Below are 14,453 nucleotides of genomic sequence, written 5' to 3'. Positions count from 1 at the left end.
CGGGAAGAGCAGGCTTGGATTCGGTGCGCACCCTGAGCCTCCTGGGAGGGGACCTTTGGGTCTGCAGTGTCCTCCTGAGTCGGCCCTTCCCCTTCCCGTCACAGGCAGCGTCTCACCCAAAGGCCAAGAACCAGCAGCGTCCTAGCTCTTCCTGTGTGTCCTACGGAAAGTCCTGTTTCACATATGACCGGGGAGGCAGCCCCTTGCCCTTCCCGATGGCGCATCAGCAGGTGCCCTTGAGGGAGCAGAGACATGGCTTCGTATCCCAGTTCCAGAACCTTCCAGACCCCTGGGCCAGGGCAAGGTTCTTCCTTTCCCTACACCTGATTCCTCATCTGTGCGATGGGGTGAAGGTAGAACCTGCCCCGGAGGGTCGTTGGGAGGGTTGTTTGGAGGAGGAAACCAGGCAGTAAATGCCAAGGACGCAGCACTCACATGCCGACTGCTGCGGTTGTTCCTGTCATTCTGGCTGTCATTCTTTATGCATCTGTTGTGAGGATGTTTTTAGCTTCTCAGGCAAGGCTCATGGTTTTCTTTGCCTCCCCCGCCCCTGCCCCCCATTGTTTAGGAACTAGGTGGTGGCGGTTTAGCAGTTTACTGCACAAACAGGAGTAGGGTTTGTCTGCAGTTTGGCTTCTGGCCCTGCCCCCTTTCGTGCGGCCCTGGGAAGGGTGAGCCGCCTCTTGCAGCCTCTGTCACCCCTCCCCTGCCCTCCCCGTGCGGCAGGACTGAGCCTGCCCAGCTTTCTCAGCGTTTGAGGGGGCTCCAGGTGCTCCCAACTGGGAATGTGCGTCCGGACTCTAAAAAGGTCACTCCCTGTAAGCAATGGTATCTTCCATCTCCTTCAGGTAAATCCTGTTGGAAACATTGCCAGGTGAGTAGGAGCCAGGGCGCTGGCGTGAGCTACCCTGGGCTCACCTCTCAGCCCCATCTCATTCTCCTTGATGGCTTTGGGTGTGGGCAGCCTGTGACGTCTCTGAGCCTCCATCTCCCCGGCTGTGAAATGGGGCAATAATTCCATCCTCACAGGAAGCCACAGGAGTAGGCAGAGTACTCCATGGGGTGGCGCGTGTTCCGTGATAACATCAAATTGTCCACCCCTCCCTCTTCCGACCTGCACGCCCAGGGTGTGGGCCCCACCTCACCCTCTCAGCTGACTTCCTGCCTTACCACTGGCCTCTTTGCAAAGCCTCAGTCCGTAACCCCCCGCCCCCACCTGAGACGATCTCACCCCCACTTCCTGGGCCCGGGCTCCCCTCCCTTCCCTCGGGCCCCGTCTGATGGCCTTTTCTCCATCACTGTCGACTACACTCCCCCTACCCCAAGTCCAGACCGAGGCCAGAAGCGCCTCCTGATGCCCAGCTGCCCAGCTGAGAGCGCCACCCTCCACCCTAGAAGCTCTGCTCCTGTTCTGCCAGTTTTGTCAGGGGTCTGCCTGCCTGTGGACCACCTCCAGCCCGTGAGCCGATGCTGGGACTTGCCCTCTCATCTCGGCACTGGGTCTGGCACATCAGGGTGGAAGAAGGAAGGGGTTCTCAACGGCACCCTCCGTGAGGGCCGCCCTTCTGCTCATCTCCCCCAGCACTTTCTCCTCACGGGCCCTGGCACGTGGCGGGCGTCCAGGACAGGCACAGATGGGCGAGAGGTGCCCTTCGACTCCGGCACCTGGTGGAAGCTTTGAATGTATGAATGATTGAGCAGCCATTCATGCCTTTAGGGCAAGAACTGGGTGTTTTTCATCCCAGATAACCAGGTCTGGCAGAGGAGGGGTCAAGAAATGTTTGTTTAGATGGGTAACTGCGTAGCATCCCAGGGACTCAGTAAACATTCTGAGAGGGGGATGCTGACCTCCCGGGACTAGACCTATTTCCTGCCTTCCTCGGTCCATCCTGGCCTATCACCAAGCTACTTGCTTGGTTAATGGTGGCCGAGCTGAGCCTGCTACATCAAGTAATTCCGTTACAGGTCTTTGCTTCCCTGTCCCTGCAGGAGGGGCAGTGGCCCTGGCCTTTCAATGAGTGGGTGCCTGTCAAGGCTCATGGCCTGCAATTCTCACCAAGAGCGCCTTAGAAACTCGTCACCCTTCCCCTCCGCTCTCCCGTCCTCCCCCAAACGCGCCAAATCCAGCCCTCCTCCTTCCCTCTCATTCACGCCTGGTGCCTTCCAGCTGGCGACTGTCTGGAAAATAAACGTGTTCAATAAAACTTGTTTAAACCAGCCAGGTCGCTCCCCTACCTGCGTGGCCCAGACGAGAACATCAGGCCCTCTGTCCTGACCCCACACAGCCCACTCTCTGGGTGAACGTCAGGAGGAGAGCTTTCTTCTAGGTTTAGGATGTGGTTGTTTCCCTGAGTTAAGCAAGTGAAGATGCTTTGTGCAGTTTCAATTAAAAAACAAACAAACAAAACAAAACACACCCAATGAGCTGCTTATCCAGGGGGCTCAGGGATCTCGGGGAGCTGCTGGGGGGTCTGTCACGCCCAGCTACTCGTTGCTCTCAGTGTCTCAAGTGGTCATAACGGGCACCTTCTCTCCTCAGTTTTCCCTTGAAAAGTGCATAAGGATCTTTCCAGAAAGAGCCCTCGGGCATCCGTGTTGGGAGACCAGCCACCATCCTTGTAAGGAAGCGAGTTTTCGGGCTGCAGTGTTTGTGGATGCACCCCGTGTGTGGCTTGTTCCCCAGGACCCAGGATGATGGGATCGGGTTCAGATTAGCTGCTTCTCCGCCTCCGGCCGACCCACCCTTGAAAGAGGACAGGCGGTACTCTAGGGACCGACGAGAGTGGCCAGGACAGAAAAGAGCTTTTTAAAACTGAACCATCTTCTATTCATTCTAGTGGGAGGGAGAGCTGATTGTCACTCTCTTGCTTAAAATCCCATTGCCCTGGAGTTCCCATCATGGCTCAGCGGAAATGAATCTGACTAGCATCCGTGAGGACGCAGGTTCGACCCCTGGCCTGGCTCGGTGGGTTAAGGATCCGGCATTGGTGTGAGCTGTGGTGTAGGTGACAGACGCAGCTCGGATCTGGTGTTGCTGTGGCTGTGGTGCAGGCCGGCGGCTGTAGCTCCAATTTGACCCCTAGCCTGGGAACTTCCATATGCTGCACCTGCGGCCCTTAAAAAAATAAATAAATCCCATTGCCCCAAGGGTAGAGGCGAGGTTCTCTAAAGTGACTTCCCAGGTCTGTTCCTGCCCCTCCTCTCAGCGCCCCTCTGATCCCCACTCCCGGGCTTCCCCCCACTGCAGGCTTTGGAATCCTTGGCTGTTCTCTGACTGGCTCATCCTTCTCTGCCTTCGAGCTGAGGGGGTTCAGGCACCGACTGGGAGGCAGGCTTCCTGGGCCCAAGCCCTGTCTCTGTCCCTTAGTAGTCCTGGGTCTGGGCGCCCGAGCCCACTCTCCTCTGAGTCTCAGCATCTCTCTCTGACACGGGAATCCTACAAAGCTCCTGGCTGGGTGGGCCTCTGAGGGTTCGATGAGGGAGGGCGCCAGTGCGAGTTTGGTAGATTGAAAAGAGTTTCGGTCAGCACGAACAGTAGTGCCTCTCCTGCCCTGCTGTTGCTTCTGGCTCTTGCGTTCCTGCTATTAGGATAATTACTACATCCCTCCATCCTCAGGGAGGACCCACGTGTCCCCGTGCAGATCCTTCACCTGTGTGTTCGTCGCTATTTGGGAGTGATCCGTGTTGGCTTTCCATGGAGTGTGGGCTCTGGGAAGGCAGACTCCCAAGTCCTGTTTATCCCTTCCTCACAGTGCCTGGCTCCCAGCAACCCCCCCTAACCCACTAACCCACCCCCCGGTGTATCTGCTGATGAATGAGTGAACGGATAGGTGGCCGGGTCATTGAATAACCGAATGAATGACTCCAGCCCATTGATGCATGTCACCCGGGCTGTTGGCTCTAAAATAGCACTTGAAGTCATTTGCTGATGCCGGGCCCCTAGGACAAGTGGTTAACATTCCAAATTCTCTAGCTGGTGAGAATGGATGGACCTTCGTTGGATGTCCAGTGAATGGATGGAGAATCGATGGATGGGACCCTCTCTGTTGATTTTACACAAGACCATGATATTCTTCGGGGAAAATAAAAAGGGACTTGGAAAGTGCAGAGCCAGGGAGACGGTCCCCTTGGAGAGGGGGAGGTAGCCGAGAAGGCGCTGTTGTCGGGAACAACCGGGGAAAGGAAATGCCCCAAAGTGCAGGGGGTGGGGGTCCTGAGCACCTGCTCCGGGAACCGCAGTCCATCGCAGTTATTCTTCATTTGATGGTGTCTTGATCTTCTTGAAGCTCAAAATAAAATTAACCTTTTCTGGAGGGAAAGTAAATACGCTCATCAAGCTAGCCCCTCCCGAGTGTTCTCTCAGGAGGCGAGGACTGACTCCCAGTGCTATTATTAGTCCTAAGCCGTAATTGACAATAGCATTATGATAGGAAAGCCGCAGCAAATGACAGCAGGGCCACAGGCAGCAAGGACTCATTAGCGGCCACCAGAGGAGTCTGGCAGATTCCACGAGCTAGGCTTCTGTCCAGCCCCGTCGCTTCTAATGCTGCAGTTTGGCTGCAGCCCCAAGAATGCAACCAGAAAACTCACAAAGGCTCCCTGGCCCTTTAAGTGCCAGCCCCTACCCAGTGGGACAGGCCCTGTGTGGACGCTGACCTCCTTCTGGGGTCCCCAGTGACAAACGGGGTCTCTGAAGGACCAGCTCCCTGTCCTGGCTCCTAATCGCTCTTTCTGTCCTTTACTCCCCGCGCAGGGGGAGCAGGTTCTCGGCCACTTCTTGTCATCCTCCTCCCCCAGCGGGGAGGGGGCTTTGTCATCTCCTCTCCGGACCTGTTCCCCCAGGAGGCCTGCCTTGCCCCCCCAAGCCACCTCCCACCTTTAGATGTCCTACAGCAAGTGTTCACGGGGCTGCAGTGATCTTCAGGACATGGGACGTGTTGATGGGGTGCGGGGGGCGAGGGGAGCCTCTGCCTAAGGCTGCTCGCGGCCATTCCCCCCATAGCCGTCTTTGCAAATGCACCTCCCGAGTCCCGTCCCACCGCCACAGGCTTCTCTCCGGGTCCATCCACAAGGCTGTATGCATCCGATGGCTAATGCAGTCTCGCTCTCTGGAACCACACAGCCCAGCCACACTCCTGCTGCATACGGCCCCAGCATTTGCTGTTCCCTCCCCCTGGCATGCCCTTCCCCCATAGAGGGCCCCCACCTAGACTCCTCGCAGGCGTCTGTCCCCCAAGATATGCTACAGCAGCGTCTTCAAGAGTCGCCTCTGAGGGAGACCCTCCCCGTTCCTCATGCAGACTCTCGGTGTGCTTCCTGATCCCCTGCGGGTGGTGGCGTCCAGTGCTTGTCCCTCCTAGACATCCACCGTCTAGCTGCCTGTCCCCCCCACCCCCCGGCCTATACACACAGACACGCCTTGAGGAAAGGCATCCTGGCTGAACCCTGAGAACCACCAGCATCTGTCACCTGATCCTGATCTGTCATCAGCAACCGTGAGCCTAGCAGGTGATGCTGGCTACCAGGCGCCTCCCCCGAGTGGGCAGCACCCTTATCCCATTTCACAGCTGAGAAACCCCAGCTCCGAGTGGTTTAGCTGCCCGACGGTAGTGGCAGTGGAGGTGGTCCTGCTGCCTGAGGGGCGTTGTCTGGAACGTGACGGCCTCGCAGGGTGGGCTCTTGGGTGGTTTTGTAGGGCCGCCCGCTATCCAAGTGGTATGAATTAGGGGCCCCGGGGAGGCCAGGCAGGGGGTGGGGCCAAGGGGAGGAGGCTGGGCGAGATGGTAGCCCTGTGCTTCCCAGGGCTGGATTTGAGGATGCCGACCCCTACACCCTGGTTTTAATGGCTTTAAGCCATGTAAGCCAGCAGCAGCTTGTGGTGGCAAAGGCACAACCATCTTCACCAAAATGTCAGAAGACACTTGATCCCCAAGGGAGAGTCTGTTCTGAACAAAGTCTCATTCAACCTGCTGGAAAATTGCCAGCTTCATGCTGGGATGGACTACATCCGCTATTTAAAAAATTCCGGAAGCATTAGGCACCTTGGAAACTCAAATGTTTGAATACGGACTAGGTATGCGGTAACACCAACAATTTATCATTCATTTTGTTCAGGATGACCGTGGCGTTGTGGTTCAGTCGAAAGATGTTCTTGGTATTTTGGAAATAACACCCTTGAAGTGTTGAGGGGTGACGTGTCATGATGACTACATGTTAAAACATCGTAGCTAAACGGTAAAAATGCTGAAATACGGGGGAGGTTGAGACTTTATCAGATAAAGGGTTATGGGGGTTCACTATTCCATTCACTCTGCTCTTGGCTGTATTTTGAAATTTTCATAGTAAAAGGTGAAATGACCATCGTGGGAAGGAATACAGTCACCCTTAAGTTCTGGGATCTTCCCGGCCCCACTGGGTCCTGCCAGGTCCTGTGTGGTCACCCAAGGTGTCTGTCCCTCCAGGATCAGATTGAGACCCAGGCAGAGGCTGGCAGTCAGGTCCCGCCGTGACCAGCTTCCCTCTCGTCACGCAGTCAGCGGCTTCATGTGTCCACGGGCAGGTGCAGGTTCCGTGACCTGCATCCTGGTTGGGAGAAGCCCCCATTTCGGAGGACCCGTAGGCTTTCCTCTTGTACATTGAAGAGTGTCTTCTGGATGGAGGGCAGCTCTCAATGCTCACCAGCTGATGACCTGGGGTCCTGCTCGGCTGCCTCCAGGTTCTGAGGCCTCAGGCAGGTTCCTTACCCTTCCTGAGCCTTAGCAGCATTGGAAGGATGCCGTGCTAGGAAGGTTCTGCGCATAGAGCATGAATGAAGACTCCACAAACACGGCTGCTCATTTTGAACAGCTCAGGTAGAAATTGCTCGGCTGTCAGCCTCTGCTTTTGGCCATGGCGGGTCTCCTCGGGAGGTGGCTGAGGTTTCCAGGCAAGCTCGAGAAGGAATGTTGGGTTCCTCCAGGGTGATCACCTTCCTGCCAAGTCACTGTTGGCCCTGGGACCTGGGCAGGAAGAGGCCCAGGTGGAAATGGGCAGATGTGACTCCTGGGCAGCATCCTCTGACCTTGGCTTTGGTGGTGCTCACCTTCCCAGGCCCCTGTCGCCCAGCCCCCTGAGCAGCATGGGCAGCCCTCCCCATTCCCTTCCTGGTGCTTATGGTATTTTGAGCATCCTCCCTCCAAAAAAGGAGGCTTCCCCTTGAGTTCTTCCAGGCCTGATTAGCTGCTTTCTTTTTTCTTTTCTTTTCTTTCTTTTTTTTTTCTTTCTTTCTTTTTAGGGCCATACCCGCAACATATGGAGGTTCCCAGGCTAGGGGTCCAATTGGAGCTGCAGCCACAGCCACACCAACGCCAGATCCAAGCTGTGTCTGCAGCCTTTACCATGGCTCATGGCAACGCCGGATCCCCAACCCATTGGGCGAGGCCAGGGATTGAACCCACATCCTCCTGAAGACCAGTCAGATTCATTTCGGCTGCACCACAACAGGAACTCCCTGATTAGCTCCTTTCTTGCCTGCCTGCAGCAAAGCCTCTCATGCTGTCCTTGGTTTCTTATGGAGGCGAAAACCCAGGCCTGATGAGCTCCATTAGGCACTAACCTGGCACATTAACCACTTTCCCAAGGAAGAGCATCTGATTGCTTAATGGGGGGTTGAAACTTGGAGACTGTGGAGCAGACCCTGACATCAGACCACTGAGTGGCGCCTGAGTGGCTGAGCACAGGCCCAGGACCCTCGGCTGCCCTTGGCCTGAGGCCCTGGCTCTTCCCACTCACTGCCCTTCCCGCCAGCCTTCAGTCCCAGCCTGGGACGGTGCTGGCGGTCAAGTTGGAGCATCCAGCTGCAGTGCTGCACGCTGTCACCCTCTGGAGGAAGGTCCAGCTGAGGCCGCACATCAGGGGAGGAGACCTTGCCGTGACCTTCAAGTGGCCCTGGGGGAGTAGCAGAGGCTCCGGATTCCTCCCGACACTGGAGGAGGGTTGCCAGATGAAATACAGGACACCCAGTGAAATGTGAATTTCAGATAAACAGTGACTAATGTTTTAGTATAAGTGTGTCCAAAATAGTACATTTTATTGTATAGGACATACTTGAATACTGAAAAATTATTAAGTTATGAATTATTGAATATGGAGTTATGAATACTGAAAAATTCATTGTCTATCTGAAATTCAGATTTCACCGGGCATCCTTTGTATTTGCTAAATCTGACACCACCTAAGAAAGACTCTCCATGCTGTGCTCAGGTCCTTGGCACGGTCTTGTGGGGCCTGGCCATGTCCTCAGGTGTCCCTGAGCACGTGGGTTCCTTCAGCAGACCGTTCCTGAGCCCCCAGCTGGCAGGGAGAGGGGCAGCATCCCACTCTGCCTGTAGAGCCTTGGGTGTGAGCAACCCAACCGCACCCTGGCCTGCAGTTTCCTCTTTGTCTCGTGAGTCTCAGCAGAGCGCACTTCTCGTGTCCCTGTGAAGGTGAATGACCTGTTGCTTCTGCGGCCCTCTTTCTGCTGCCCCCTGTTCACTCCCACCCGGGCCTTCAGTCTGAAAGAAGCATCACTTCCTGTGCCCACCCACCCCAGTTTCCTTGTTCTAAGCCACTCCTACCTTGCAGGTGCATGTGAGTGGGCTCCAGAACTTGGGAAGCCCAGGGCAACAGGCAGAGGTGGCCCCCTCCTACCAGGGTTATCAAGAATTTCAACCTGGGGACAGCAGGTCCCAGTTCTGACCCCGAGGGAGTGTGCAGACAGAGCACGCACCTGGGAGCTGGCCCTGTCTCCGAGGGCCAGGCAGACACGGGGGGTGGGGGTTGGGGGTGAGCCAGGAGGGTCGTGAGTGCTGAACCAGGGCCCTGTGCCTGCCTCGGGGCCACACCGAGCAGCTTCCGCTACCTCTTCTAGTGTTTCAGAGAAGGTAGAATGTGTTTATTAAGAGAATCTTCCTTAAATATTGGCAATTGATTCATATTTGAGGAAACTGCCAGGGAGGCAAAAGTAAGCACCCTCTCTGGAGGGTGGCATTGAGTGTCAGGAACAATTATATGCTGACCGGTGTGGTCACTGGATTTGTGGGCGTGTCCCCCACTGGCCTGTGACCTCCACTGGGGCCTCAGCAGTGACCGTTTGTGTTCATGGTCCGTCCCCTTATCCAGCACCACAACTCAGCTCATCACCGGTGCTAGGACTTCATTCACTCCCGGGAACACGCAGGAAGTTTCGCGGGCCTGCGCTCCCCTGCCCGACAGTAATAACATCTCGAGCATCGCCCGTGAGTCACGCGATCACACGGGTAACGCCTTCGGCACCAGGTGGGACGCGGCACTCGCTCTGGCTGCTTCTGATTGGTTGTCGCGTGTTCTCGGGGTCGTCGTCTCCACGTACCTGAGCACACCTGTCTGTTGTCTGTTTTCCCAGGACGCCAAGTTTGTGGAGGAACGCAGGAAGCAGCTCCAGACCTACCTGCGCAACGTCATGAACAAGGTCATCCAGGTGGTCCCCGAGTTCGCCGCCAGCCCCCAGAAGGAAACCCTGGTCCAGCTGATGCCCTTCTTCCTGTGAGTAGCCGGCCCAGCCGCCTGTGGGCCCATCCTTCCTTCTCTCTTCGGCGGTTGGGCTGCAGTGTGTGTCTGTGTCCTGGACACTGGGGACGGGCTGTACTCCCTGAGCCCAGAAGGCGCTGATGTAGCGATTCGGCCGAGGCTTTGGGGATTGAAAGGGCTTGCAAGAGAGCGAGTCAATAAGCGTTGTTGATATGAGGCCAGGAAAAAATTGCAGGATAGGATCGGCTTTATTCTTTGGTGCCTTTTGATCCAAGGAAAAGAATGCTGTTCAGGTGTTCCGGAGCTAGAGTGGTCCCTGTCGGGCTTTCTTTAGCATGTGGGCAGTGAACTCAAGGAACCTTCTCGCAGGCTCCCGCTGGTACCGACATATATTACTTTCATGCTAATATGACTGAAGCATGAGCCAAGTTAATACTAGATAAACCATCTTTGTTCTTCTGTGTCTCGTAAAGGTTAAAAAAAGATTAAGGACTTTTACATGGCAAGCACTTACCAAATCATTCCTAGTCAGAATCATCAGTTAACACAGCGGACGGATGCTGCTTTTTCCGAAACCACCCCTTTGCCCACAGTCGGGTTTGGTGGCTTCTCCCAACGTATCACGTGCCACCTACCGCACTGCCTACCACACCGCCAGCGATCTGCGTGTTGACCCCACCCACCCACTGCTCTCCTCAGGTCACATTGCTGGGAAACACCTGTTTGAGCAGCACCTTGGGGCCAGTGGGCCTCACTGGGGTCACTACCTTCTCACTGATGGTCCCTCTCTGTTCTAATAAAGCTCTCCTTACACAGAGACATTTGCACGTCTGCATTCAGCGACCCCGAATGATGGCGCAGTTCTTAGTTTTTATAGAGTCTTCAGATGCTAGAGAATATAAGGACATTTGACCCTTGGACTATAAAGGCTTTAGAGGCACCAACCCCCCGTGCATTGAAAAATCTGTGGATACCTTTTGACTCCCCTCCCCCAAGCTTAACTCCCAATAGCCCACTGTTCGCCTTCGCGATAACAGTTAACACGTATTTTGTATGTTATTTTTATATCCATGTATATTTTATGCATTCATGCTTAGCTTTTTCTTCTTCGCTATTTCTAGGCTATGCAGTTTATCTGCGAGTTTTTTCCAAATTGTTGCAAATTGCCAAAAACGTTTCCAGTGCATTTATTGAAAAAAACCCCTGTGTACATGGACCTGTGCAGTTCAAACCCACATTATTCAAGGGTCAACTGCATATTATTGCTAAAATAATATCATCATAGTGGAGACAAAAGATATAAAAGCCCCGTCTAGCAAAGCTGTGTGTCTCTGAAAGTGGGATCAGGCCTTGGCATCTGAGAAACACTGATTTGCTCAGATGAAATAAAAGTTTCCTTTCACCATAGCTCTTTAAAAGGGTGCGCTGCAGGTGTGGGGGGTCTGTCTTATTCTAACAGTGATGCTGAGACTCAAAAAGGGGCTCATTTCTACTCTGTCTGGGGAGGGGAGTGCCTTAGGCATCACACTTTCTAGAATTTCCAAGCTGAACTTCCAACCAGGCAGACAGAGGCAAGGCTGTCCCTCTTACCTGCTTAGGGCTTTGAAATTGCAGCCAAGCTGCTTTCCTCTGTGTGTCTGATTCTTTCAGGAGCTTTGTGAGAAGCTATAATTGTACTGCGCTCTCCGTGATAAAAAGACGCCCTTCCTCCCTCTATCTGTGACACCAGGGCCTTGACCTCGCCGTTTTGAAAATGCCACAGTAGTTCACAAGAGAGAGGTCCCCATCTTCTTTTAAAGGCCACCCCCCAGCCTGTGATGCATGTTGGAAGTCACCTGCTCACTGAGTCGGGTGCATTTGGGCCCAATTTCCTAATGAAAATTGAGTCCCAGAGGTGGTCCTAAGATGCAGATGCGAAGAAAGGCGGCCCCCGTGAGCAAGCTGGTGTCCCTCCTGCGGGGCAGGCGGTCCAGGCAGCAGCCTGCGGAATCGTGACATTTGTACTGGTTAAGGCCAGTGTCTCGGGTGCTGTGCACTCCCAGCTGCTCTGGTTGCCCATGATCAGAGCCAAGAGAGAAACTTTTGTGCCTAATTAGCCCAGAGAACCTGGGGTTCAGTGTCACGGGCTTGACAAAGCATAAAGCATTTCGGTAGGTGATTGCAGCAAATGACAGTATTGACCTGAGACACCTGACAACATTGGTCTCAACCCCAGTTGAAATGAAACAGCTTTCCTCCTAGTTCCCCAGCAGGCTGCCCGCTCCTGCTTTGTCTGTTGTGAGCAAGATGGGATCACAGGTGGGAACCTGCAGACTCTTTCGTTTGTGGGTGATGGAAGGTGAGACCCACCCAAGTTGTGGATGCTGGCCAGCCTCCATGGGACAGCTTCTGTCTTTGCGGACCCCAGAAATAGTGGGCCTGCTGTCTCAGCTCAGAAGCTCGCTCACCCTGAGAGATTTCTCATTTTAAAAAGCATCTCTCTCAACTAAGGAGATAACCCTGAAAAAGTGTGATTATTATAGTCTTGACTCATTTTCTCAGGTTGTTCACATGCTGGTTCAGGGCCCTAAAGGTCCCTTTCAGCTCCCCAACACGATTGGACTCATTGGCTAAGGGTGGCCTTGCCTGCTTCCACCCCTTGTTAGCTGAGCTTTACTGTGGGCACTGGCTCAAGGTTTGCCTGCTTGGCACATCCAGTCTTCCTGAGAGCCTATTAATTAGGTGGGCTCCATGTCTCCATTTGTTAGGTGGAGGCTTACAGAATTGTCATGTGAGTTCCCATTGTGGCTCAGCGGTAACGAACCCAACTAGTATCTATGAGGATGTGGGTTCGATCCCTGGCCTTGCTCAGTGGGTTAAAGATCCATTGTTGCCATGAGCTGTGCTGCCATGGCTTGGATCTGGTGTTGCTGTGGCTGTGGTGTAGGCTGGCAGCTACAGTTCAGATGCAGCCCCTAGCCTGGGAACTTCCATATGCCACAAGTGTGGCCTAAAAAGCAAAAAAAAAAAAAAAAGAGAGAAAGAAAGAAAGAATAATTTCAAAAGGCTCCACCTAATAAGACAAGAATAGTGAGGCCAGAGAGGTTACCTGGTGACCCCATGGTTACCCAGAAGCACCTGGGGGGCCTGGCCTGTTTGGTGCCATGGCCCATAATGTGAAGGCCTGGGTGACAAACCCACAGCCTGGGAATGGAGCCTGACCCTCCAGCCTGTTTTATTTGACTTCTAGTGAGGTTTCATTTGTTTTTCTTTCTTTTTTTTTTAAATCTGTGTTATAAATAGTAGTGTCTATCTGTTAATCCCAGACTCCTAATTTATTCCTTCTCCCCTCCCCTTTGGTAACCATCCGTAAGTTTGTTTCCTGTGTCTGTGAGTCTGTTTCTGTTTTGTAAATAAGTTCATTTGTATCAATTTTTTTTTTTTTTAGATTCCATGATATCATACGATGTTTGTCTTTCTCTGTCTGAATTACTTCACTTAGTATGGTAATTCTTAGGTCCATGTTATTTGTTTTTCCTAACTGAAGTGTTGCCAACACCAAAAAATTACACGATGACAGGTTTTTTAAAAAATCATGTGTCAGGGAGTTCCCATTGTGGCTCAGCGGTAACACACCTGACTAGTATCCATGAGGATGCAAGTTTGATTCCTGGCCTCACTCAGTGGGTCAAGAACCTGGCGTTGCCATGAGCTGTGGTGTAGGTCACAGACATGGCTCGAGTCCTGAGTTGCTATGGCTGTGGCATAGGCTCCGATTCGACCCCTAGCCTGGTACTCTCCGTGTGCCAAGAGTGCAAGCCTAAAGAGACCAAAAAAAAAAAAAAAAAAAAAAAAACAAAAGCCCAGCTAAACAAACCAACAAAAAATCATGAATCAGGCTTCTCTAGAAAAATCAGAATTGGCGGGGGTTCCCATTGTGGCTCAGCAGTAATGAACCTGACTAGCATCCATGAGGACTCAGGTCTGATCCCTGGCCTTGCTCAGTGGGGTAAGGATCCAGCGTTGCTGTGCTGTAGGTCACAGACATGCTTGGATCCCCTGTGGCTGTGGCTGTGGTGTAGGCCGGCTGCTGAAGCTCGGATTTGACCCCTGGCCTGGGAACTTCCATGGGCTGTAGGTACAACCCCAAAAAGACAAAAAAAAAAAAAAAAAAATCAGAATTGGTCACACCTCGTTACAGACTGATTGTGCCCCCCCAAATTCATATGTTGGAGCCCTAATTCTCACTGTTAATGGTATTTGGAAGTGGGGCCTTTCGAAGGTGATTAGGATCAGATGAGGTTATAAGGGGGGGGGTTTCCAATGATGAGATTAGTGTCCTTAGAAGAAGAGGAGGTGACACCAGGGTTCTCTGTGGGCTCACAGTGAAGAGGCAGCCGCCTGCAAGCCAGGAGGAGAGCTTTCACCCAGAACCAAATCTGCCAGCACCTTGATCGTGGACTTGCCAGCCTCCAGAACCGTGAGAGATAAATGTCTCCCACGAAAGCCGCCCAGCCCATGGCATTTTGTCATGGCAGCCAGAATGATACGTCCCCACCCGCATTCCACCCAGCCACACTTGGCAGCAGTTGAACAGCACAGCCCCACTCAGCGCACACGCACCCTCGCCGCCCTCTCCTGAACCCCGAACCCAGCCTTCCCTGCCGTTTGCTCTCAAGGTTTGGCTCCTCCGCATCACCTGCTGGGCCCCAGGAGATGCTGGCTCTTACTCGGGGCTCAGCCACGGAGGCCTTGCATGTGAGGTACGCGGGAGGCACTGATCACACCGTGTGCTCCAAAGTGCGTCCCAGGACCTCGCCCACCTCGGAGCCTCGGTGCACGTGGTCCCTTCCCCACAGGTGGGATTGAGCCCAGGGGGTAGATTTGCTCGTTTTTCATCACAGATGGCCTTGAAACTTTCAGGCGTGTGCAGCCTGGAATCCAGG

The 14,453-nt window shown here is 53.8% G+C and overlaps 1 protein-coding gene across 6 annotated transcripts in view; it reads left to right on the top strand.

Annotated features, from left to right (window-relative positions):
• The window catches only part of SNX29 (sorting nexin 29), a 548,686-nt gene that overhangs the window by 483,873 nt on the left and 50,360 nt on the right, over positions 1 to 14,453 (top strand). For all 6 annotated transcript variants that reach the window (XM_021088060.1, XM_021088058.1, XM_021088059.1 and 3 more), the window contains one exon: positions 9,404 to 9,543. In XM_021088060.1, coding sequence (XP_020943719.1) covers positions 9,404 to 9,543 — 140 coding nt within the window. The remainder of the gene's footprint in view (positions 1 to 9,403; positions 9,544 to 14,453) is intronic.

The sequence above is a fragment of the Sus scrofa genome, chromosome 3 (assembly GCF_000003025.6).
Source record: "Sus scrofa isolate TJ Tabasco breed Duroc chromosome 3, Sscrofa11.1, whole genome shotgun sequence".
In the NCBI taxonomy this organism is placed as follows: domain Eukaryota; kingdom Metazoa; phylum Chordata; class Mammalia; order Artiodactyla; family Suidae; genus Sus; species Sus scrofa.
Note: the sequence above shows the minus strand (reverse complement) of the source record. Positions and strands in the feature narration are given on the sequence as shown.